The 18,410-nt window shown below is 38.7% G+C and overlaps 1 protein-coding gene across 9 annotated transcripts in view; it reads left to right on the top strand.

Moving 5' to 3' along the window:
* TENM2 (teneurin transmembrane protein 2) overlaps positions 1-18,410 on the top strand; it is a 1,003,091-nt gene that overhangs the window by 663,359 nt on the left and 321,322 nt on the right. For 2 of the 9 annotated variants that reach the window (XM_048960711.1, XM_048960712.1), the window contains exon 1: positions 8,022-8,583. The exons of the other annotated variants lie outside the window; for them this stretch is intronic. In XM_048960711.1, coding sequence (XP_048816668.1) covers positions 8,538-8,583 — 46 coding nt within the window. In that variant the 5' untranslated portion in view covers positions 8,022-8,537. Of the gene's footprint in view, positions 1-8,021; positions 8,584-18,410 lie in introns of those variants that run through there. 9 annotated transcript variants of the gene reach the window in all.

Here is an 18,410-nt window from a genome sequence, read left to right as displayed (position 1 = left end):
CGCCAAAGGTAGCCGAGCTGCCGGCTGAGGGTCCTTGGGCTTTTTGTGCCTCCGCCCTCCTCTCTTGTCACAGGATGTTCCATCTTTCTTCTTTCACGTAAAACTTTGGTACCAGAAACCCCTCTTTTGTTGTACGTCAAGTTCAGTGTCTGTGCTGCCTGCCTGCCATTAGTCCTCCTTCCCAGAGGAGCTGCGAATGCCCCATCCCTGGAGGTGACCAAGGCAGGGTTGGACGGGGCCCCGGGCAGACTGAGCGGGGACTGGCATAGGCATTTAAGGTGCCTTCCAACCCGTGCTCCCCTCAGCTCTGCGATACCGCCCTGCGCCGCAGGGCCTCGCGCTCTGAGCACCCGCTGCCGCCGCCCAATGGCCGCACGCCTGGCGCCCAACGGCCGGGGCCGTCCCCGCTCCTCTCGCTCCCGGAGGCCGGGAAGGCGGCGTTGAGGGGATCCCGCCGCAGCGCTCTGGTACGTGGTTCGCTATCTGCCGTGGCTGCCCGTTCGTTCCGCGGTGCCCCGCCCGGCTCGGCGATGGCGGCGGTGCTGCCGGGGCGGGGATTCGACGGCGGGTCGGGCTGTGAGGAGGGGGTCGGCGGAACGCGGGGCGGCCCCCGGGCGGGCGGGGGCTGAGGCGGGGCGGCGGTCAGGCGGGCTGGGCTGCGTGGTGCTTTCTGCCTTTAAAGCCGAGTTAAAAGAGCGAGCGACCAAACGAAGCTCGGGGTGCGACGGCACGGTGTGTGCCTGCGTGATGGACGCGGTGGTCAGCGGGCTGCAGCGCGCGAGGTTCCGCGGTTCTGTTCTGCCGCTCCGTACGGCACAGAGGGCGGCAGGATGTTTGAAGCATCCTTTGTGATTGCATACGGCGCCGCTGCGCTCCTGTTATTTTTCCTACAAAAAGTCCCGGCGGCAGATTATTACTTTATCTTATAGATATTTGGAAATTTTAATCAGCAGATGTAGCATAAACGTGCATTAAGGTTATGTAAAATTGCGCTGGAGATACGAGCGTTTTCCCATTGAGGTCAATAAGCACAGATTTAATGGAGCATTTAGGGAGAAGGAAAAAAAAAAAAAGCTAAAAATCTAAGGATTTTTAATGTCATGATAACCCTCTCTGGTATCTTCAGCAGTAGTTCTTCTACAGACTAGCTCTTATCTCTGTATGCTGTTCGTAGATAGGAATACTGACTCACAGAAGGGGGAAGTGTACTTTAAAAAGCTCTGGAAAGGCATCAGGAGGTTTGGGGAAGGAGGAAGTGGAGGCTAGTGAACAATTGGAGCGTTTGTAAGATAGTCTGTGTTTTTTCCCTCCCGTGATCAGGCCCTTTACATGTCATGCTTTGGTCTTGCCCATTAAGATGAGTACTTTCCAGGATGGTGGGGTGACTCCATTGGTTTGAATAGCATGTCTCTGGCAGCTTCTGGAGGTTTCTTAGATATTCAACATCAGAAATTGGGCTGTTTTAATCCAGATTTCACAAGTGAGCATCAGCTCATGGTAAGAAAGAGTCATCTGATGAGTTTTGAATTGTTTCTGTGATTGTTACAGAAACTCTCTCTGTCAGTAACTTTACTGGAAAGCTGTTCTCTGTTGTTTCTGAATTCACAAAGTTGAAGACCATCCCACATACAGCCAGATAGTTCTCCGGAGCTCTTAGTCAGCTGAGTTGAAAAGATGACACATTTGCAGTCAAGTTTCCATGGATCCAAAATCTGTGTATTCCAGAGTGGAAAAGATTTAGGGAGAAAATGTTGAGTGTTATCATAACATTTTATTTTTAAATATGGCAAGTGGCTTGTTATAGATATTTTTAAGAGAATGCTGTTTATAATGCAATCTGATTGTCTTAAAACCAATTATTTTTCTTGTTTTCATCGTTCTTAGTATCTTTGTTTTTAATAGAAATGTTATATTTTATGTACTTTACTGAACATTTGTCACTTTTTAATGACTTTCCTAAAATGCTTTCTTAAAGTTCTCTGAAGTCACGCATGTCATGTTTTTGCTCTTCTCAGAATTCTAATCAGTACTTCACATTTTCCAAATTTCTTATTTTACTCTCTTCCTTCTCTGTGCATTCCTTTTTCGGATGTGACAGAGATAAAAGACAAGAACAGGTGTTTTGTTTCATACCAAAGGTTAATCAAAACAAATACCCTCTGTCTGATGAGAGCTGATGGCATGACAGGAAATGTGCTTTAAGGGTGCTTTTGTACATCATGTCAACCTTCCTCAGTGGAATTTTATTCTTTGTTTTGAACCACAACAGATGGATTGTCAGCCAGACTTTCTTGAAGCTACCCTTTTTTTAATACTGTTCAGTCATTTACTTTAGTCATAGTGTAGATACAGCATGAAACTGGAAAAAAAAAGTTTGACTCATAATTAGGACTCTACAAATATTCGGCCAGCGAGAAGGAATTGTGCTGTTGTTTACATAACCTGTGTTATGGCATTGCTAATCTAGCAGTGGGTGCATTTTTTTTTACACCATCGTGACTGTGATGATTGGTGGTGTTGTAAAATTGGTTGTTCATGATGAGTGCAGAAACTCATGTTTTCAGAACTGCCTCGAAGTCTCTTAGAGATGAGGGAAAGTTATAGGGTATGGCTATTCCACCTGAGCATTGCATGAAACACTTTTGGGAATTTAATGTATTGTCAGGCAGCAGGATAAGACCTAACTGTACCACATCTTTCTCTTGTAAATGTAAAAGCTGGAGGTTGGGTGTGAAAAATGCAGATCAGGGCAGAAGTAAATAGGATCAAGCATTAAAAACTAAAGCCTTTGTCCTTATTTACTGCTTCTGCAGTTTGCTATGTTAGAGATAGAATCTCCTTTTTCTCTTTTCATTTCTGAACTTTTAGTAACTTTTCCTCTTGTACATTTCTGATTGTTTCTGGCAGACTAATTTTATGTTCTTAGGAAATTTTCACCATTTGAGAGTCTGAGGCATCTTTGGCAGGCCCACAGCACATGTCAAGCTCGGCTTCAGGGAAGTCAGTAGGCCTTTGTACCTAGGCATAACAGGAAATAATTTGCAAAGGTTTCTGGATTTGGTTCTGAGCTTTCACGTTATCAAGGAAATGCACGTGTGCCAAGATCAGTGTACAAAAAAACCATTTTTGATCAGCGCCAGTTATTAGGGAATGACAGCAGTAGCCTTGTAATTTGATGACATCCTTCTGTTTTTTGGTATCCATATCATAGGGGTAGCAAAGCAATGTGCATCTGGAATTGACTTCATATCAGAAATAGTCTCAGAGTTGGAGTCAGTCTGAATATAGGTCAAATTAGTGCATAGGAAACCAACACATCTTCAAAGCTGTGGCTCACAGAAGTACAGAATTCACAAGGGAATGCTTAAGGCATGAATGTTGCATATTAATTGAGAGGACCGGGCAGTAAAACCTTTTTTTTTTTCAGTTAAGTGTGCTGCTCAGTACTTTAAAATAAATTGTATGGTCTGTGTTGCTGTGTACTTTGTTGACTCAACGTAGTTCTTCACTTCACATGGAGAACTTAAAGTGTGTCTAGTAGTGAAGAAAATCATTATGAACTACATTGCTCCCTCCTGGAAGCTGGCCTCTGTCCTCACGAGTAGCCTGCCTCTGCATGCTCTGCAGGAGCTCTCAGCCTGTGTTACAGCCAAACCTTGTGCCTGTGAGTCAGCTCCTATCCTCCCTGCCTCTCAAGGTGAGTGAGGCTCATGAACCAGCTTCCATTTAGGCCTAGACAAAGGTAATCAGTTTACTGTTATTTTTAAAAGTGTTTATGTTCTGTCAGAGATACTTTAGGAATTGTCTGAAGTACTGATGACATCTTAAAGGACCTTAGTTTATGTTGCTATAAACAAAACTAATTGAAGAAAAAAATGTGAATAGAAACGTGCCCAGCAGACAGCACTGTGAGGTGGTGCCACAGAAGTCTGAATTTTGGAATGCCATTTTAATCTATATTTTTGTATTATTATTTTTTTTTAATATAATAATCAAGTATTACAACTCCTTCAGAATTGAATTTCCCAAATAACCAGAAATGTACTGATTATTTCCTCCTAGTTCTTCAACCGAGTCAAAATTACAAAGGTATTGATTTTCTTTCATGATATGGCAGATCTCGTAATATATAAACGCTTCTTCTGTGATGTAAAGAAAGCTGATACCTAATTTGTTTTTATTTATTTAGTAATCACTTTATCAGTTGACAATAATAAGAATCGAATAGTATTTTCTGTAGCAGTTAAGGCAAGCATATGAATCAGAGTCAAATTATAAGCTGCTTCTGCTGATGAAACTTTTACATCTCTTTTGTCTTTGCTTCTTTGCATGGCACTTGGCTATGTCTTCTGTAGCATATTGCCAGTAGTCATATATAAGTTTGTCCAGGCATGCATCTAGAGAGTAAGGTTGTCATCTTTGAACCTAGTGGAGGTCGCAGAGAATTGTAATTTATAACAGGGCTATCACGTGTTCGTAGATGGGCTCAGTAATTAGGTGGTTTTATAGATCGCATCGCATTTGCCTTCACGGAGCCAGGAGTTTACATGTAGCTCATGCTTGTACAAGCTCTTTAACTTCTACCTTTCACCAGTAAAACTGTCTGATCATTGCACTCTTTTTACCATGCTAATTTTTTTTATCTCTTGTCATAAATGAAATACAGAGAAGCAGAGTAAATGCAATATAAGACTTAAGGTGTTACGTGCTGTGCTGCTGTTTTAGCCCTTGTGTTGCGCCATTGTTCGTCCTTTGACTGAACAGTCACAGTGTGAGAAATGGTCACTGGGAAGGGAAGAGGTGCCCCAGGACCATTCTGCTTCAGTAATGATTGTGGCATAAGAGGATGATCCAAAGTTGTTACTGAAACAAGGATTGGAAAAAAGATGGTATGTTTATTAAACCAACAGGTATAGCTGGAAAAAGGAATAGATGCTTTCAGACAGTCTTTTTGTCAGGTCAGAAGCAGAAGAAATGAAATCAACAGAAAAAAAAAAAATATATATTGTTCTACGTTGATGCCTTCCAAATAGAAAACTGGCAAAGAAAAAATCTTTGTTAGACATAAGTACAGAAGGTTATTGGAAAGGGGAAGCAGTCATTAACTATTTTGCATAACCAGAGGCTTTTATTTAACTCCCAAGGATATGCAGGGGGTGAACATTTGGGGCCAGCAGTCCCTCTAATAGGTGTCAGGTAACTGAATTACTTTTGTGTTCCTTTGCCACAGTATTTCCGTGTAGTTTGTTGTCATGATGTTCAGTGTTGGATAATGCAACGGAAGGGACTGCATCATTTAGCCAGTGCAACCAGTGTCATCAGGTATGCTATTTATTCACTGTTTTATTTCCATGCAAGTTTTAAGGAAGGGACGTAGAGTACAATTTTGTCTGCAGGCTTCTGAAATCCTGGACCTAAACCAAAGCGAGGAATGATCCAGACTTACAGTAGAATGGAGGAGGATGTAAGGGTGTTTTGTGATTCAACTAAAGTGGACTTTGTCAGATGCAGATGGAAGAAAACTCAAATTAGTTGTTGAAAAATGATTAGTTGTTTTCCCTGCAGTGGTGTGTATATAAAAGGGGGCTGGCAATCAGTTGTATCTCTGTACAAAATGACATCATCTTTGTGTTTCCTTGTGGAGTTATTTAGTAACTTTCAGTGGTGTGGTTCCTGTTCGCTACTGCAGTACTGCTTGAGGAAGCTCAAGGTGAAGCATATTTAATTGCTAAGATTTGTTAAGATTGTTAATCTTGTTTGATTGTTAAGATACAATTTTTGGATTCATGTAAGCCAGAGACCTGGCCTGTCTTATGGAAGTGTTGCCAGTTTGCAGGAGAGTAACTGGTTATCCTCAGTGGAGCTGTCAGGATTTAAGCAGTTCAGCATTGAAGCATTTTTAGTTCAAACACAAGGTCAGTTCTTGTAGAAAAGAATTTATTTGGTATAGTGCATAAGCTTATGCTTAGTTTTAGCCTTGCAATGTTGTGTCTTTTTTTGAAAAGGAAGAAAGCATGATTTTTGCTGGCCTTGGGTGTAAGCATTAAGGGTTGATTGCATTGTGAGTCTGGAGATAAGCCTGTGAGTATGAAGATATACAGAAGCCTTCACGTGTGCTTTTGTTTTTAAATCTTGTCATGAGTATAACCTGCTACCTTATGAGACACATAGGACGTGCTTATTAAAACTTCCATGATGAGTGCTGTTTACCAATAAGATGAAGAGAATATAAATGGAAAAAAAAAAAAAAAAAGAAAAAAAAAAAGAAAAAAAAAAAGGAAAGATGTGGGGTTGAAAAGAGGCAGAGAACCTTTACGTTTCACTGTTATTAGTAATTTTAAGATGAGTAACCACAGGCTTATGTTTGTGCACACATACAGAATGTGTGAGCTTCTTATAGGAACGTGGGACCTTTGGTTGGATCCCTTACAGCAGCAGAACAGGAGGAAACACTTGATATAAATTATCCCACAAATGCTTTTTGCTGCATCAGGCTGAAGCTGTATTGTTACACACAGGAGAGATGGGTAAAAGCCCAGACCTTTGTGTATATAAAAATAAATGGGGTTATCTCTTTTTCATGGCAAAAAAATCACCCAGGCTTATGTGGCGGTGGTTACTCAAGAAGATCAGTGAGAATCTGATTTTATTGGACCTGTATTTATGTAAAGGTATTGCCAGCTGCCAGTGAAACACGATCAAAAATGCAGAAGTGTGAGGTTTGGGGCAGTTCTCAAGCTTCAGCATTACAGATTTGAAAGCTGGATTCTGCCTGCCCAAAGTTCCATCGAAAGATTTGAGGAGATACTAACGTTCTTAGGAAAATGTTAATTCTTTTAAGACTTACAGTGCAGTAACGGTGTTTGAAGTCCTCAGTGCTGAAATTGGTTGTTGATTCCTTGATGGTCAGTTGTGAATTCATCTTCATAACCTCCTATGTGGAACCTGGAAATCCTTAGATTTATGCACAGATAGTGAGTTGTGTAGAGCTGTTAATTTTTTTTCCAACTAAGTGCTTTAGGACACAGCTCTTGTCCAAGCTAAGAGAGGTGTGCTATGTGGATGAGTTATGAATCCAGATTTCCAGAATCTTATACCGCTGACTTAGTCCTTCCTTTTTGTTAATGGAGTTCAGATTCTAGGATCCAAAGGGAGGCTCAAATAGGATGCTGCAGCAAAGGGAAAATATATTTTGTTTTTTGAGTTTGTTTAGTTTGCTGTTGCCCCCTTAACCTTACATCTCCATGTAATAACCAAGTCAGACTGAACTTGCATTGGTTCAGTAGACAAGGATTGTGCTTTTTGGCCACCTGATCGGTTGTCAGCCTATTCGCCTGTACCTTAAAGAGATGCAGACAAAACTAAATGCATTTAATTCTCCAATCTTGCAACATCTCTACTTGTATGACAACTTGGTGTGTGCACCTTTTTCTAGGAGCTCATAGTTAAATTTTAAATTCTACTTTGAGTTCATAGTTTGTAATCTCTTTATTAAAATTCAAAACCTGATTGCATCTTGACTGATTCCTTTAAAATGTTGGTTCCAGGTCACATTTTCTTCTCCTCCCAATACTTGGTGCAACTTTACTTAGAAATAACAAGATAAATAGAAGGAAATGTCTATAATATCTCTTTTCTGAAACAGATTTATCAATGCTAATACATTTTGTTGCTATGAAAACTCACTTAACAACATTAAACATTTGTTCAGTCATTTGTTTATTAGAGGCAGTTTGTTAGTAGTTATAAGTAGAATTCCATCTGCCAGTTAAGCTAGATTGTAAATTGATGGAGAAATTAGTGGCTTCTGGTTCTTTGGGGGCGGGGTTGCAGAGGGGAGTTGTCTGTCCTAATGGATATGTGAACTTAATTGCACATTATATGCAGCTCTAGAAGATGGTTGAGCAGAATCTCAGGTATACAGCTCACAAATGTGCCAGTGAGGCAAATGCAGGCACACATTGTGATTATCTCAGTTTTCAAACCTGGAAGAGACAAGAATGTGTTACTAAATGGGAGAGGCAGTATGTCGTGCTCGCTGAGATAAAAACAGAAGCTGCCAGACACTTTGGCTTTATTCTGTGAATTCTTTGCCTCAAAACTCTCTATCTTTTCTTCATGCTTATTCTCCCTCACATTCTCTTTCTTTCTCTTTCTCTTGTTGCTGCCTCGATCTCTCTCTTATTGTTCTCTCCCTCTTTTCCTGTCTTTGATGCACATACGTTGTCACATTTCATTGACTCTCCCCTCTTCTCTGTTCTTACACTTACGCCTAGTGGTGCTTTAGCCAGAGCTTGCAGCCTCTCAGGCGAGTTTTAGTCATGTGTGAAGCTCAGTTTGATCGAGCACTCCTTTTCTGCCTTTTCACTCTTGCAAAAGATTAAAAGGTGGCGTCACATCGCTCCCCTGCTCTTTCCCGCAGGAGGGACTTAAAAGGGACAACAAAAACTAATCACTTTCTGTACGCGTTTTCTTGCAAAAAAAGGGACTTAGCTGTGCAATTTGAGGCTGGTGGCGAGGATTGGGAAGGCTAGAGGATGCTTCATACTGCTAGCAAGGGAAGGAAGCCTTCAACTGAGGCAGGTAAGAAGTGCCCGAATCCGGTGTTTTATGGAGCGGCTTGGTCAGAGCGGTAGATTTTCAGCATTTGGTAACTGGGGAAAGCAACTGCAGCAAGAGGCAGCATTGGTGTTGTATCAGATTCCTTTTGTTTAAGATTTAAAGTATGTGCTGCGAAATGAATTAGAAATGGCTTTGTAAGGAAGCTGAATTCACACTGAATGATTTTTTTTCTGTGTTTCTCTGTGTAGCAAAATAAAACAGAACCAGCTTTTGTGAAAGCTGGACTTTCCTTAAGGTTAAATTCAGTGCTTGAGTCGGTATGAGAAAAGCTTCTGAGTCTTACAGCCTTCTAGGAGCTTGCCATTCTGCAATTTGATTGCAACAGCTGAACTAAAAATTAATTGCACTTATTTACTATTTATTTGCTGAGGTAAAACCTAGCATTGAGTTCAGGTCCTGGCGAATACGATTTGTTTGCCTGGCATTTCTTCAGACGAATAGCTGTAACCTTTTAGACATACTGTAAAATCTATTTTGTGTTTATGTTTTTTAAATTGAGATTAAGTACCATCCTGAATGAAATACGTGACTAAAAGTCATAAACTGCATCTGTGTTTAGTAAAGCAATCACCAAATTAGAATAATGGATTTCTGTCAGTTGTCAGACGGAGTTAACTCTGAAAGTGCTGTCCACAAGTGCACTTGGATTACAATGAAGGGCTTTCTGTTTAACGGTTATTGAGAGGAGCTAATTTATCAGGCAAAGCCTCTGAACTTGGGTCTTGTAGTAACATAAAATTATATAGCGTAAGAGTGTTTGTGGTTTTGGGAAGCGTGCTCTTTTATTCTCTGTAAAAAATACATTCAGGCTATGGTAGGGTTTCCAAAAGCAGCAAAACACTGTCATTTTAAAAATGATGATAAGTGCTTTTTACTCACAAGTTAAATCCTTAGCTACTGGGACTTCTGTTTTGGGTCTTCACTGGCTTTTGGTGTTTTGTTTTTTCTCCCTTTATTTATATTTTACAGTTGTTGTGGGGAAACTGAGATTGAATAGAGGGAACAGTGAGCAGGGTGTTCTGAATTTCATTGTCGTAGTGGAAAGTGAGTGAGCATTCAAGGATAGCTGGACCTTTATTAGGAATTTAAAGCAAGGCAAACAATATTGCGGTGATCAGAGTAACTTGTAAAAGTGCAGTACTAATTAACTGTCTCTAAAAGCAGAGCCACACAGAGCTAACTAGGAATTATAAGCTGTCATAGGGCAAACATTGTTTAATAGGTAGATTTTAGTGTTACAGGCGTACAAGTGAGCACAGTGCAGATGGAAATTAATACATTTTGTTGAGTACTTTTGTCTTTGTGCAAGTTTAGCCTTATGACTGAATCCTACATTGAGATACATGAATACATAATGCCATGTACCTTGTAAAAATCACTGGCACTGCTTTCTGTGTACGTTCACAGTAGCTGGTTTTACAAGATAGGCAGTGACAAGGCACCACATAGCTGAATGGGATCAAGTCCCTGGGGAAGCCTAGTCTCCCATCAGTGTGCAGGGACTTTGTGCTGCTACTTTTACCTTCAGTGTCAATTACTCATGTATATTCATCCTTATAAGAAGGCGCTGATTTTTTTGGAACACCTATAGTTAGACGAAAAAAAAACCTGTGAATGTTTCACAGATTTATAGAGGATATTTTAATTTTGTAACTCTAGTGTTGCTGAGTTATCTGGCTTGGCCATTACACTTCTTTTTCCTCGTCACAAATTTGTTCTTTCTGTCCATCCCAGCTCCTTTCGTGCTTCAGGTCTGTTGAACCGCGTGTTGGACCAAAATGAAATTCAGTAACTTGCCCAACAAAAAATGGAAGCCCTGGATAAATGTGCTATTTTAAGTGTTTTCTCGTGACTGTACTGAAGTGAATCTATGTGTAAATGGTAGATAACTTTCAACATGAGTTTGTCATTAAAAAAAATGTTGCCTTATGAAATGGCAGACAACTAGAAGGTTGAAAGCAAGCTAACTTGTTCTGATTGAGCCCAGAATGCAGGATCTGAATTGCAGATCATTTATCACTCATTCTGGCATTTGCTTACTCTGCTCAACTAGATTTTTAATGAGTGATTAATATAAATAGCAGCACTTTACTGATGTTCCAGTAGATGTTGCTGGAGAGCAAAGTAAAGATTATTTGATGGAGGAAAAGAAATGCAGTGAGGTTACAAAAGCCTAAGAAAAATCTCAAGGTAAATGTTTATGCAGGCTGTTGATTGTTTAATAATATGAGACCAGTAAATTTTTGCACCGTCTTCTTCAGTTCTGCTCATTCTGAAGAAGGGCACGTACTGAAATTTGACGAGACCCATCGCAACTGTCTGCCCCTCTCCTGTTTTGTTTTGTTTTTTTAAGGTTTGGAGTTCTTACTCACCGCTTTTAACATTTTATCACTAGTGTTGCCATTGTTTTGTATGTGTATTTTCTCACTATTCCCAAAAGTGTTACTTCTTTCAAGGTTTGCAAGTAACATATATTAAATTATAAATTGAGTAACAAAAGTATGCAGTCGCAAATGTGGTGGAATTCCAGTGCATTGAAGTTGCTTTCTTTTCAATAATAAGGGCTTACCACACATAATGCAGTTTTTAAAAGAAGAAAATATTGAATTAGTGTATTCTCTTTTTTAACTAAGAACAATATTGTTTACATCTTTTTGCTGTGTGATTAGATGTTGAGAGAAATTCTCTGATGGGACTGGTATTAATAAATGGAAGTGGAGTAACTAATGGCAAGTGCGAGGACAGAAGACTGTGATGTCCTGTGCTGAAAGGACTCTGTTGTTAATTAACCAGATTAAACGATAAAATCCTCCCAAAGGAGTGAAGAACTGTAGTATGCAGGTGCTAACTGATGCAATTTCAGGCAACCACTGACATCTGTCTGCAGGAATATTTATTTGTGGAGATGGTCATGAATCCTGACTGAGTTGAAATTCAAAAAGGTAATGTGTGTTATATTGTTCTTGTGTTTGTTTTGGCTTGTTTTTGTTAACGATGCTAACTTTTCAAGTAAAGTAGCATGAACATGCAAAACTTGGGGTAGTCATAACCAAAGGGTGATCTCTGCATTTAGCTATCTTGTGTATCCATTTGTACTGAAGTTAAACAAGGAAGAACAAAATTAGTTGCAGACCACGTAGAGATAAGATCTTAGTTTTTACACTTAACCTTATAGAGATACACTGGAGTTTAAATGTGTGGGAGCATAGCTTAATTCATTTTATTTATTGTGTAAGGAAATTTCAGCTTCTGCTTGTAAATGGGAAAAAATACAGACAAATAAATGTGCCACTGATCTCTACAGTCACTTTCCCTGTGATGTATGTTGTACATAATTTATTATAGCTTGGGTCTAGTGTTTTATTTGCAATTTTGTTTTGTTATGTTTTCTCCCAGTGGCTCATGCCAAATTTTCTCTAATCTGACAAGCTTTAAGTTGATGAGGTTTTTTTTCTATTCATTAACATTTTGTTTAATTTGTCGTTGGTGCTGAGTTAGGGCATGCACAACAGCTATGTACATACGAAGGCAATTGCTTAATCTTTAGAGAATTGTCAGCGTGCTGTACATGTTGAAGAAATGAAATCTTATTGGATTTCGTAAGTATGATTTTGGAAACAGTACTACTACATATATTTACTGAATTGTCCTGTACATTTTTTTTGCTAAGACTTAGGAGTTCGTAGGGCTTTAGAGTCAGTTAAATAATTGATATTGAGTCTTGTGCATCTCAGCTGGTCATGGGCACAATTTCATCAGCACTTCTACATATGCTTTTTTTTACTGTTCGGTGTCATTCACAAAAACAAGCCTGACTGTTAACAGTGAGAGAGTGCTACCAGAAGTATGTTTTTACCTTCCCTACTTTGGTTTACTTTCAGACTTGTCAGTTCAGTGAAATTGTATGTAATTCAGCTTAAAAGATTGTAACATGTCATCAGTTTCCAAAGAGAATTCCCTGTTGAAAACATTGGCAAATTCAGTTTAAAGGCTTATGACACAATATAGCCCTAAGGAATAAACTTTTATCTTGGTATTTCTCGGTTCTCAAAGTCATGAAGAGAAAATCAAGCCTACTCTCATAGTGGTATTCTGCTTATGTAGACACTTTGAAAAGCTCAGAATAGCTGAACAGGGTAAATAATTCTGGGCCCAGTTGAGTCTGGTGCTACATTTCTCAGTAGTTGCAATGTGGTCTTGGGTGCACATGTGAATGTATAAACAAAGGTACAGTCTGGATCTATGTATTTTAATTTAAGTCCATTTCAAATTAAAAAATACATACCTAGTCTCACATCATTGGAGTACAGGATAGATGGATGTCTGTGTTAGCAGTAAGTTACTGAAAAATAATGCTATTGCATGCATAAGAACAGGTACTACAGATAATGAAAATTGAATTAGTTATTTGGAAATTTCATTCAAATGCATCTGTATAATTTGCTCAGTCAGTATGATAGTTTCTTACTAATTTTAAAGGAAAAGACACAATTTTGTGTATTTTTCTCACTCTGCGGTAACTTTTGGGTAACTTAAAGGAGTGGATGTAGCTCCTCTTTCCATTGTATTTTGTAAGATCCATTTAGTTAATGCAGTACTTACTGCCATTGTGCATGCAGTTTCTGAAAGGTGCAGAACTCAGTTGCTATCTATAGCTCATATAGATTGAAGAAAATTCAACCCATAGCTCTTAGCTGATTCCAAACCTAATACATTTTGTACATTTTGTATCTTATGATTTGCAATATGATTATAACAGTGCAAAACATGCATTAAAAAAACTAAAAATCTTTACCAAGATCTTTACCACCCTCACCTTCCCTCCCCCCCACCAGTTGTCCTCCCCCCCCCCCCCAAAAAAAAAGATAAGAGAAAGGAAAAAGAGAAGGATGGTCCTCCTCTATAAAACAGTGTTGGTAATAGAAAAAAATATGTATATTTTAGAGTCACTTTGATCTAAAACTTACTACATACTATTTTCAGATGGAAAATGCCGTTTGTATTACATACGTTGATTTTGTGTATATTGGTGGTAATGGTTTTCTTATACTTGGCCACGCAGTGTTACCAAGAGGTGGCTATGCTAACATCATTATGGGGCAACCGTATTTTCTGTTCCCCTCGTTTCTTTTTATTGTTGAATTAATGTCTATTTTGAATAGGTGTTATTTGACAAATTAAACTCCGGCAGCCCTTTCTCTTTCATCTAAATGTCAAAGCAAACATAGGCTTGTGTACAGTTTTCTTTTTTCTTTGGCAGCAAAATGGAGGCAAGGGAACTGCTGCAAGATGTTACCATTTGGAATGTGTTGGAAGGAGGATTGTTGATACTGAGTTGATGGATCTGTCTTCTCTCCATACATGTAGTAATGACTGTTTTCCAAAAACGAGGAACTTACAAATTTGTGGTGCTCCATCTCCTGGCAGTTATTCATTCTTGAACGAAACCTGGATTGTCTCGGTATTCACACTTGTAGCTTAACTACAAGTAGCTTAGCTGTACATACTGGAGAACAAAGGCTGTGGTGTGTTGGGATAGGAAGGACACAGGAAAATAAAAAATAAAATAACAAGAGATTCTTCATTTGCAGAAAACAAAAGAAAAATATTTCTATGAACCATTTGTGATTAGAGTAAGAACTTAAATATCAAATACTACATATAGATTTCTTGGAAGATCGTCTACTGTGACATTGCTCTGCTATGTGTACATGCACAAAAATAATCTATCCATACCATACATATATTACATACAGTCTCTAGAGGTCAGTAGAATGTAAGGAATGGGCAGATATTCAGCTTTCTAATAGGAGACTTGGAGATGCAGCATATCAGTTGTTGCTACCTAGAAAAAAATGAATCTGTTGATAATGAAATTTGGAAGTGAAGTAATTAATCAGAGTTAACAAAGAGCTGAATGAAAAAGAATCATATCTGTCTTGTTGCGGAAATGAGAGCAAATTATTTGTTTGAGGCAAATTCCTGATAAATGCTCATTTTCATTGTTAGAAACTTGACAGAAATCCAAACCATGATTATTGTATTATAGTTGATTATATTGTGTCGCTCTGCTACCTTTTCTGAGAGGATTTTTAGAATGACTGAAATAAGAATTAAAATGGTCTTTGGAGACAGCGTATGGCAAATGCTAAGCAGACCAGAAATACAGTGTGGAACATGTTCTCTTTTCATGCTTACCCAGTTTACTCTTGGTCAGCCTTATCAACTCACTCATTTTATCCTCGTTCACCTTCTTTGAAATCTTCTGAAGGAACTGTTCGCGTATTGCTGAAGTTTTCATCTTTTTAAAACATGTTTTGATCATTTGTTGCAGAAAGCTGCAGGTTTTGTTTACTTTTTGAATATTTTGTGAGTTGACTATGCTGAAAACAAGCAGGACAGCTTGTGTCTCCGAAGGAGTTGCTTCCAGTTCTAATTCATGCGGCAAGGGAAAAGGAGTTTTGTGATTCTTGTGGTTAGTTGTAAATCTAACATCAAAATATAAAAACACCAATGATTCTCTGAGCTGAAGAATAGAGGCAAGAAAGGGTGTGGCAAATGAAATACGCAGCTCTTCAAAAACTAATCTGTATGCCCTTTGCTTTTTTCTTTGTAAGGACAATTCATGTAGCATTTGATACCTTTCTTCTCTTCTCTTTTGTATTGCAAGATATTGCTGGTATACAATCAGTTCAAATCAGCTTATGAAATGTGTTTTTTAATGAAGACCTAAACATAGCTAATGCTTGCAGGGCGCTTTTTGTTTTTCTTTCCCCACTGTTCTCTGAGTGTACTCAAAACTTTATTTAAGAATTAGTTGTCACACAGCAAAAGAAGTGCGGCAGAGGAGCTCATACTTCAGTGTATCTAGTTACACAACAGCAGGAACATTCATCAACTGTAAATTTTCATTAAATGTATACTTTCAAAATAAACTGAGCAAGCTGTGCTCATGTTAATTGGTAATATGTTCTGATAAATAGTGAAGTATGCATGGCCTGTATTAAAGCATGGTGGTTGTACACATAGATATACGGAAAAGTTTGGAGAGAATCAGCCACATAGGTATGTGAAGTAACGATATCTGAGGATGGGAAAACAGCAACTCAGAAGACTGGATAAAGTGTCTGGATGAAAGAGGTCTAGGTGCACTGCCTTTGCACAGCTAAACGTAACTGATTTTTATCTGATGTTGCCTGTCTAGAGACACACGTTGAGGTGGGATGCAGCTCTTGTGGTAAAGAAATGTGTTTTTAGTCCATCGTAGAGAAAAATACAAGCAGTTTGGCTTTAAACGATGATGTTCCCATTAATTCCTTCTAACTACTTTTCAGGGACTGATTTTCTTTTTTAAATGATCGGTAGAGTTCTCAGTCAAAGGCTGCACCATTTGAAGCACAGAGCAAGGTAACATTTTTAGAAAGCCAGGCTAAATTTGGTTTCCCTCAGATGCACTACTGAGACAGCCTTACTAGGCAGGAGTGGCTGGAGATCCACTACCTTGGGGAACACCTGCTTGTTTTCTATTTTAAAGAAAATAGTAAGGCTCCTCAGAAGTTGATATGGTGGCCTTTTTTTGCAGAGTTATTTCACATGCTGGAATTAATGCTGAAGAGCTTCTTTATCTGTAACATTGAAGAAGACCAATGGTAGTTGATATAAATGAAAGAGAAATATTACCACTATAAATGGGTATTTATTAATGTTAAAAAATTTATTAATGAGGCAAAAGCATTGTCAGAGCATTTAAAAACATATGGCTAATAATCAGTTATTTCCTCAGTTTGAAGTGACTGTAGGCTTTGTGGATATTTTGTGTTTGTATATTTTATTTGGCCTATGTGTTCCTGTGTTTATATGACTATGAGCTCTCAGGCAGGAAATGATTAGTATTTACTGTCAGTATTCTGTGGTTTTAACTACAGCAATACCAGACCTAAGAAATATTCGGCACATGAACTGTTACGGAATATATAAAATACACTTTTAAAGGACAATTAAGGTACCAGCGGGCAGAATAAGGTATGTATTTTATGCCCTACACTTGAAGGAATGGCTTTGGAGAACGGCAACAGCGTGTGCCTTTGAATCTACTGCCTAGTAGACAGGCCATTTATAGTTAGTCATAGTAGCAATACGTTGTCTGACTATTTAGGATTGTGAAGTTTATTTCATGATTCAATTGGTCTCTTCTAGAGCTGCATCCACACTTTCCTGTGACAAGAGGTGTGTTTTAAAAACAAGACAAAAGTGCTTGCTTTCCAAAACAAACAGTACTGAACTCGAAGAGAATTCTGTGCAAACTTGCATAGGCATGACATTTGGAAGTAAGAATTTCTGAAGTGACAGTAATAACCAGTATCACTGTAAAATTACAAATTATTTCAATTTAAGTGGTTTCATTTTTCTGTGCACATTTTGAAGTGTCACCAAAAGCTGCTGACTTCATCTTGAACGCGTTCTGCTGTCTTGACAGTTGTTGTGGATTTGTTAATACTAAATCGGTAATTGTTGGCTTTGAAGAGAGATCCAGCATCTTCAGCAAGAGCTTATTAAACTGTAAAATATGGATTGCCGTTACCCTAATGGCCTCTGAATCCTATTACCATCCCATTAGAGAGTGTGGGATTTTAGTAATTCTGTTGTTGTTTCCAATGGGCAGAGAGTACAATGGGGAAGGGCAGGGGTTAATGCAATTCATCTCCTGTAATAGTGTAACAGCGAGTCCTTTATCATTCCTTGGGAGTCTTTTCCTTAATGCAGGGACTGCAACTTCAATCAGAACACCACACATCCCCAAAAAGTAAAACAAGGGAAAAAAACCCAACAACCATGAAATTGCCTTCATTACCAACACTTTATCAGCAGAATAGAAATGAATAAGTTGATAAAGAAGCAAGTGTAAGTAGGCTATAGTGTGGAAGAGGTGTTCAATTGCTTTCGATATGGCAGGAGGTATACTGAAATACCTCTTCAGTCAATATCATTATGTTTTTAGTTATTTAATTGCATTGATACTCTCCCTGGTTTCCAAAAATATGAAAGCACCTCCAGTGTGAAAAGTTTAAGTGGTAAGGGAGAGAAATGAAAAGAAATAGTGGTGGAAGTGGTTAAGAGGAAACTTCTGTACATGGAATGATAGTTGCTTATTTTGATCTCTGTAAACTGCCACTAGTGATAGTGCATCTTACTGGAGGAACGAATTCCTGAGAAGATCACACTGCAAAGAAATGCTAAGCATTAATACTTTGTAGGTTGAGGAGGAAGATCATGCATACAGATTCTGTCTGCCTTCCAGCAGACCAAGGTCAGTATGTTTGTGTGTGTGTGTGCGTTTTGTGGAGATTTTTTTTAGAGACAAATTCCAAATGCTAGAAGCAACTTGCTTCTGATTTCAGAGCAGAATCCAAAAAAGGGAAAATTTGAAACATATTACTAGATAACTTGAGACGGACTTATCAGTGTAACTTCTTAGATAAACTGTGTCTAAAATACTGATGTGCATGCCATAACAAGTTTACTCTGATTCATGAAGTGTTTCTAGCTGAAACTGTTCTTTTCAAATGACAACAAAGAGAATTTTTTCTCTTATTTTTTAAGGCAGTTACTTTTTAAGAAGTCAGAGCGTACTTGTAAGGACTCCAGTCTTTCTGTTTTTTTGTGGGGGTGTTCTTTTTTTCGTGTTTTCTTCAATGTTTTTGTTTGCTTCTTCTACACTGTTGACTGCAACAGTTGACTTCATTATCATTGGTAGGATCCTGCTTGTGAATAGTAAGAAAGGCTAGAGA

This window comes from Lagopus muta, chromosome 14 (assembly GCF_023343835.1).
Source record: "Lagopus muta isolate bLagMut1 chromosome 14, bLagMut1 primary, whole genome shotgun sequence".
NCBI lineage: Eukaryota > Metazoa > Chordata > Aves > Galliformes > Phasianidae > Lagopus > Lagopus muta.
The sequence above is the reverse complement of the archived record's forward strand: the minus strand, read 5'-3'. Positions and strand labels throughout refer to the sequence as shown.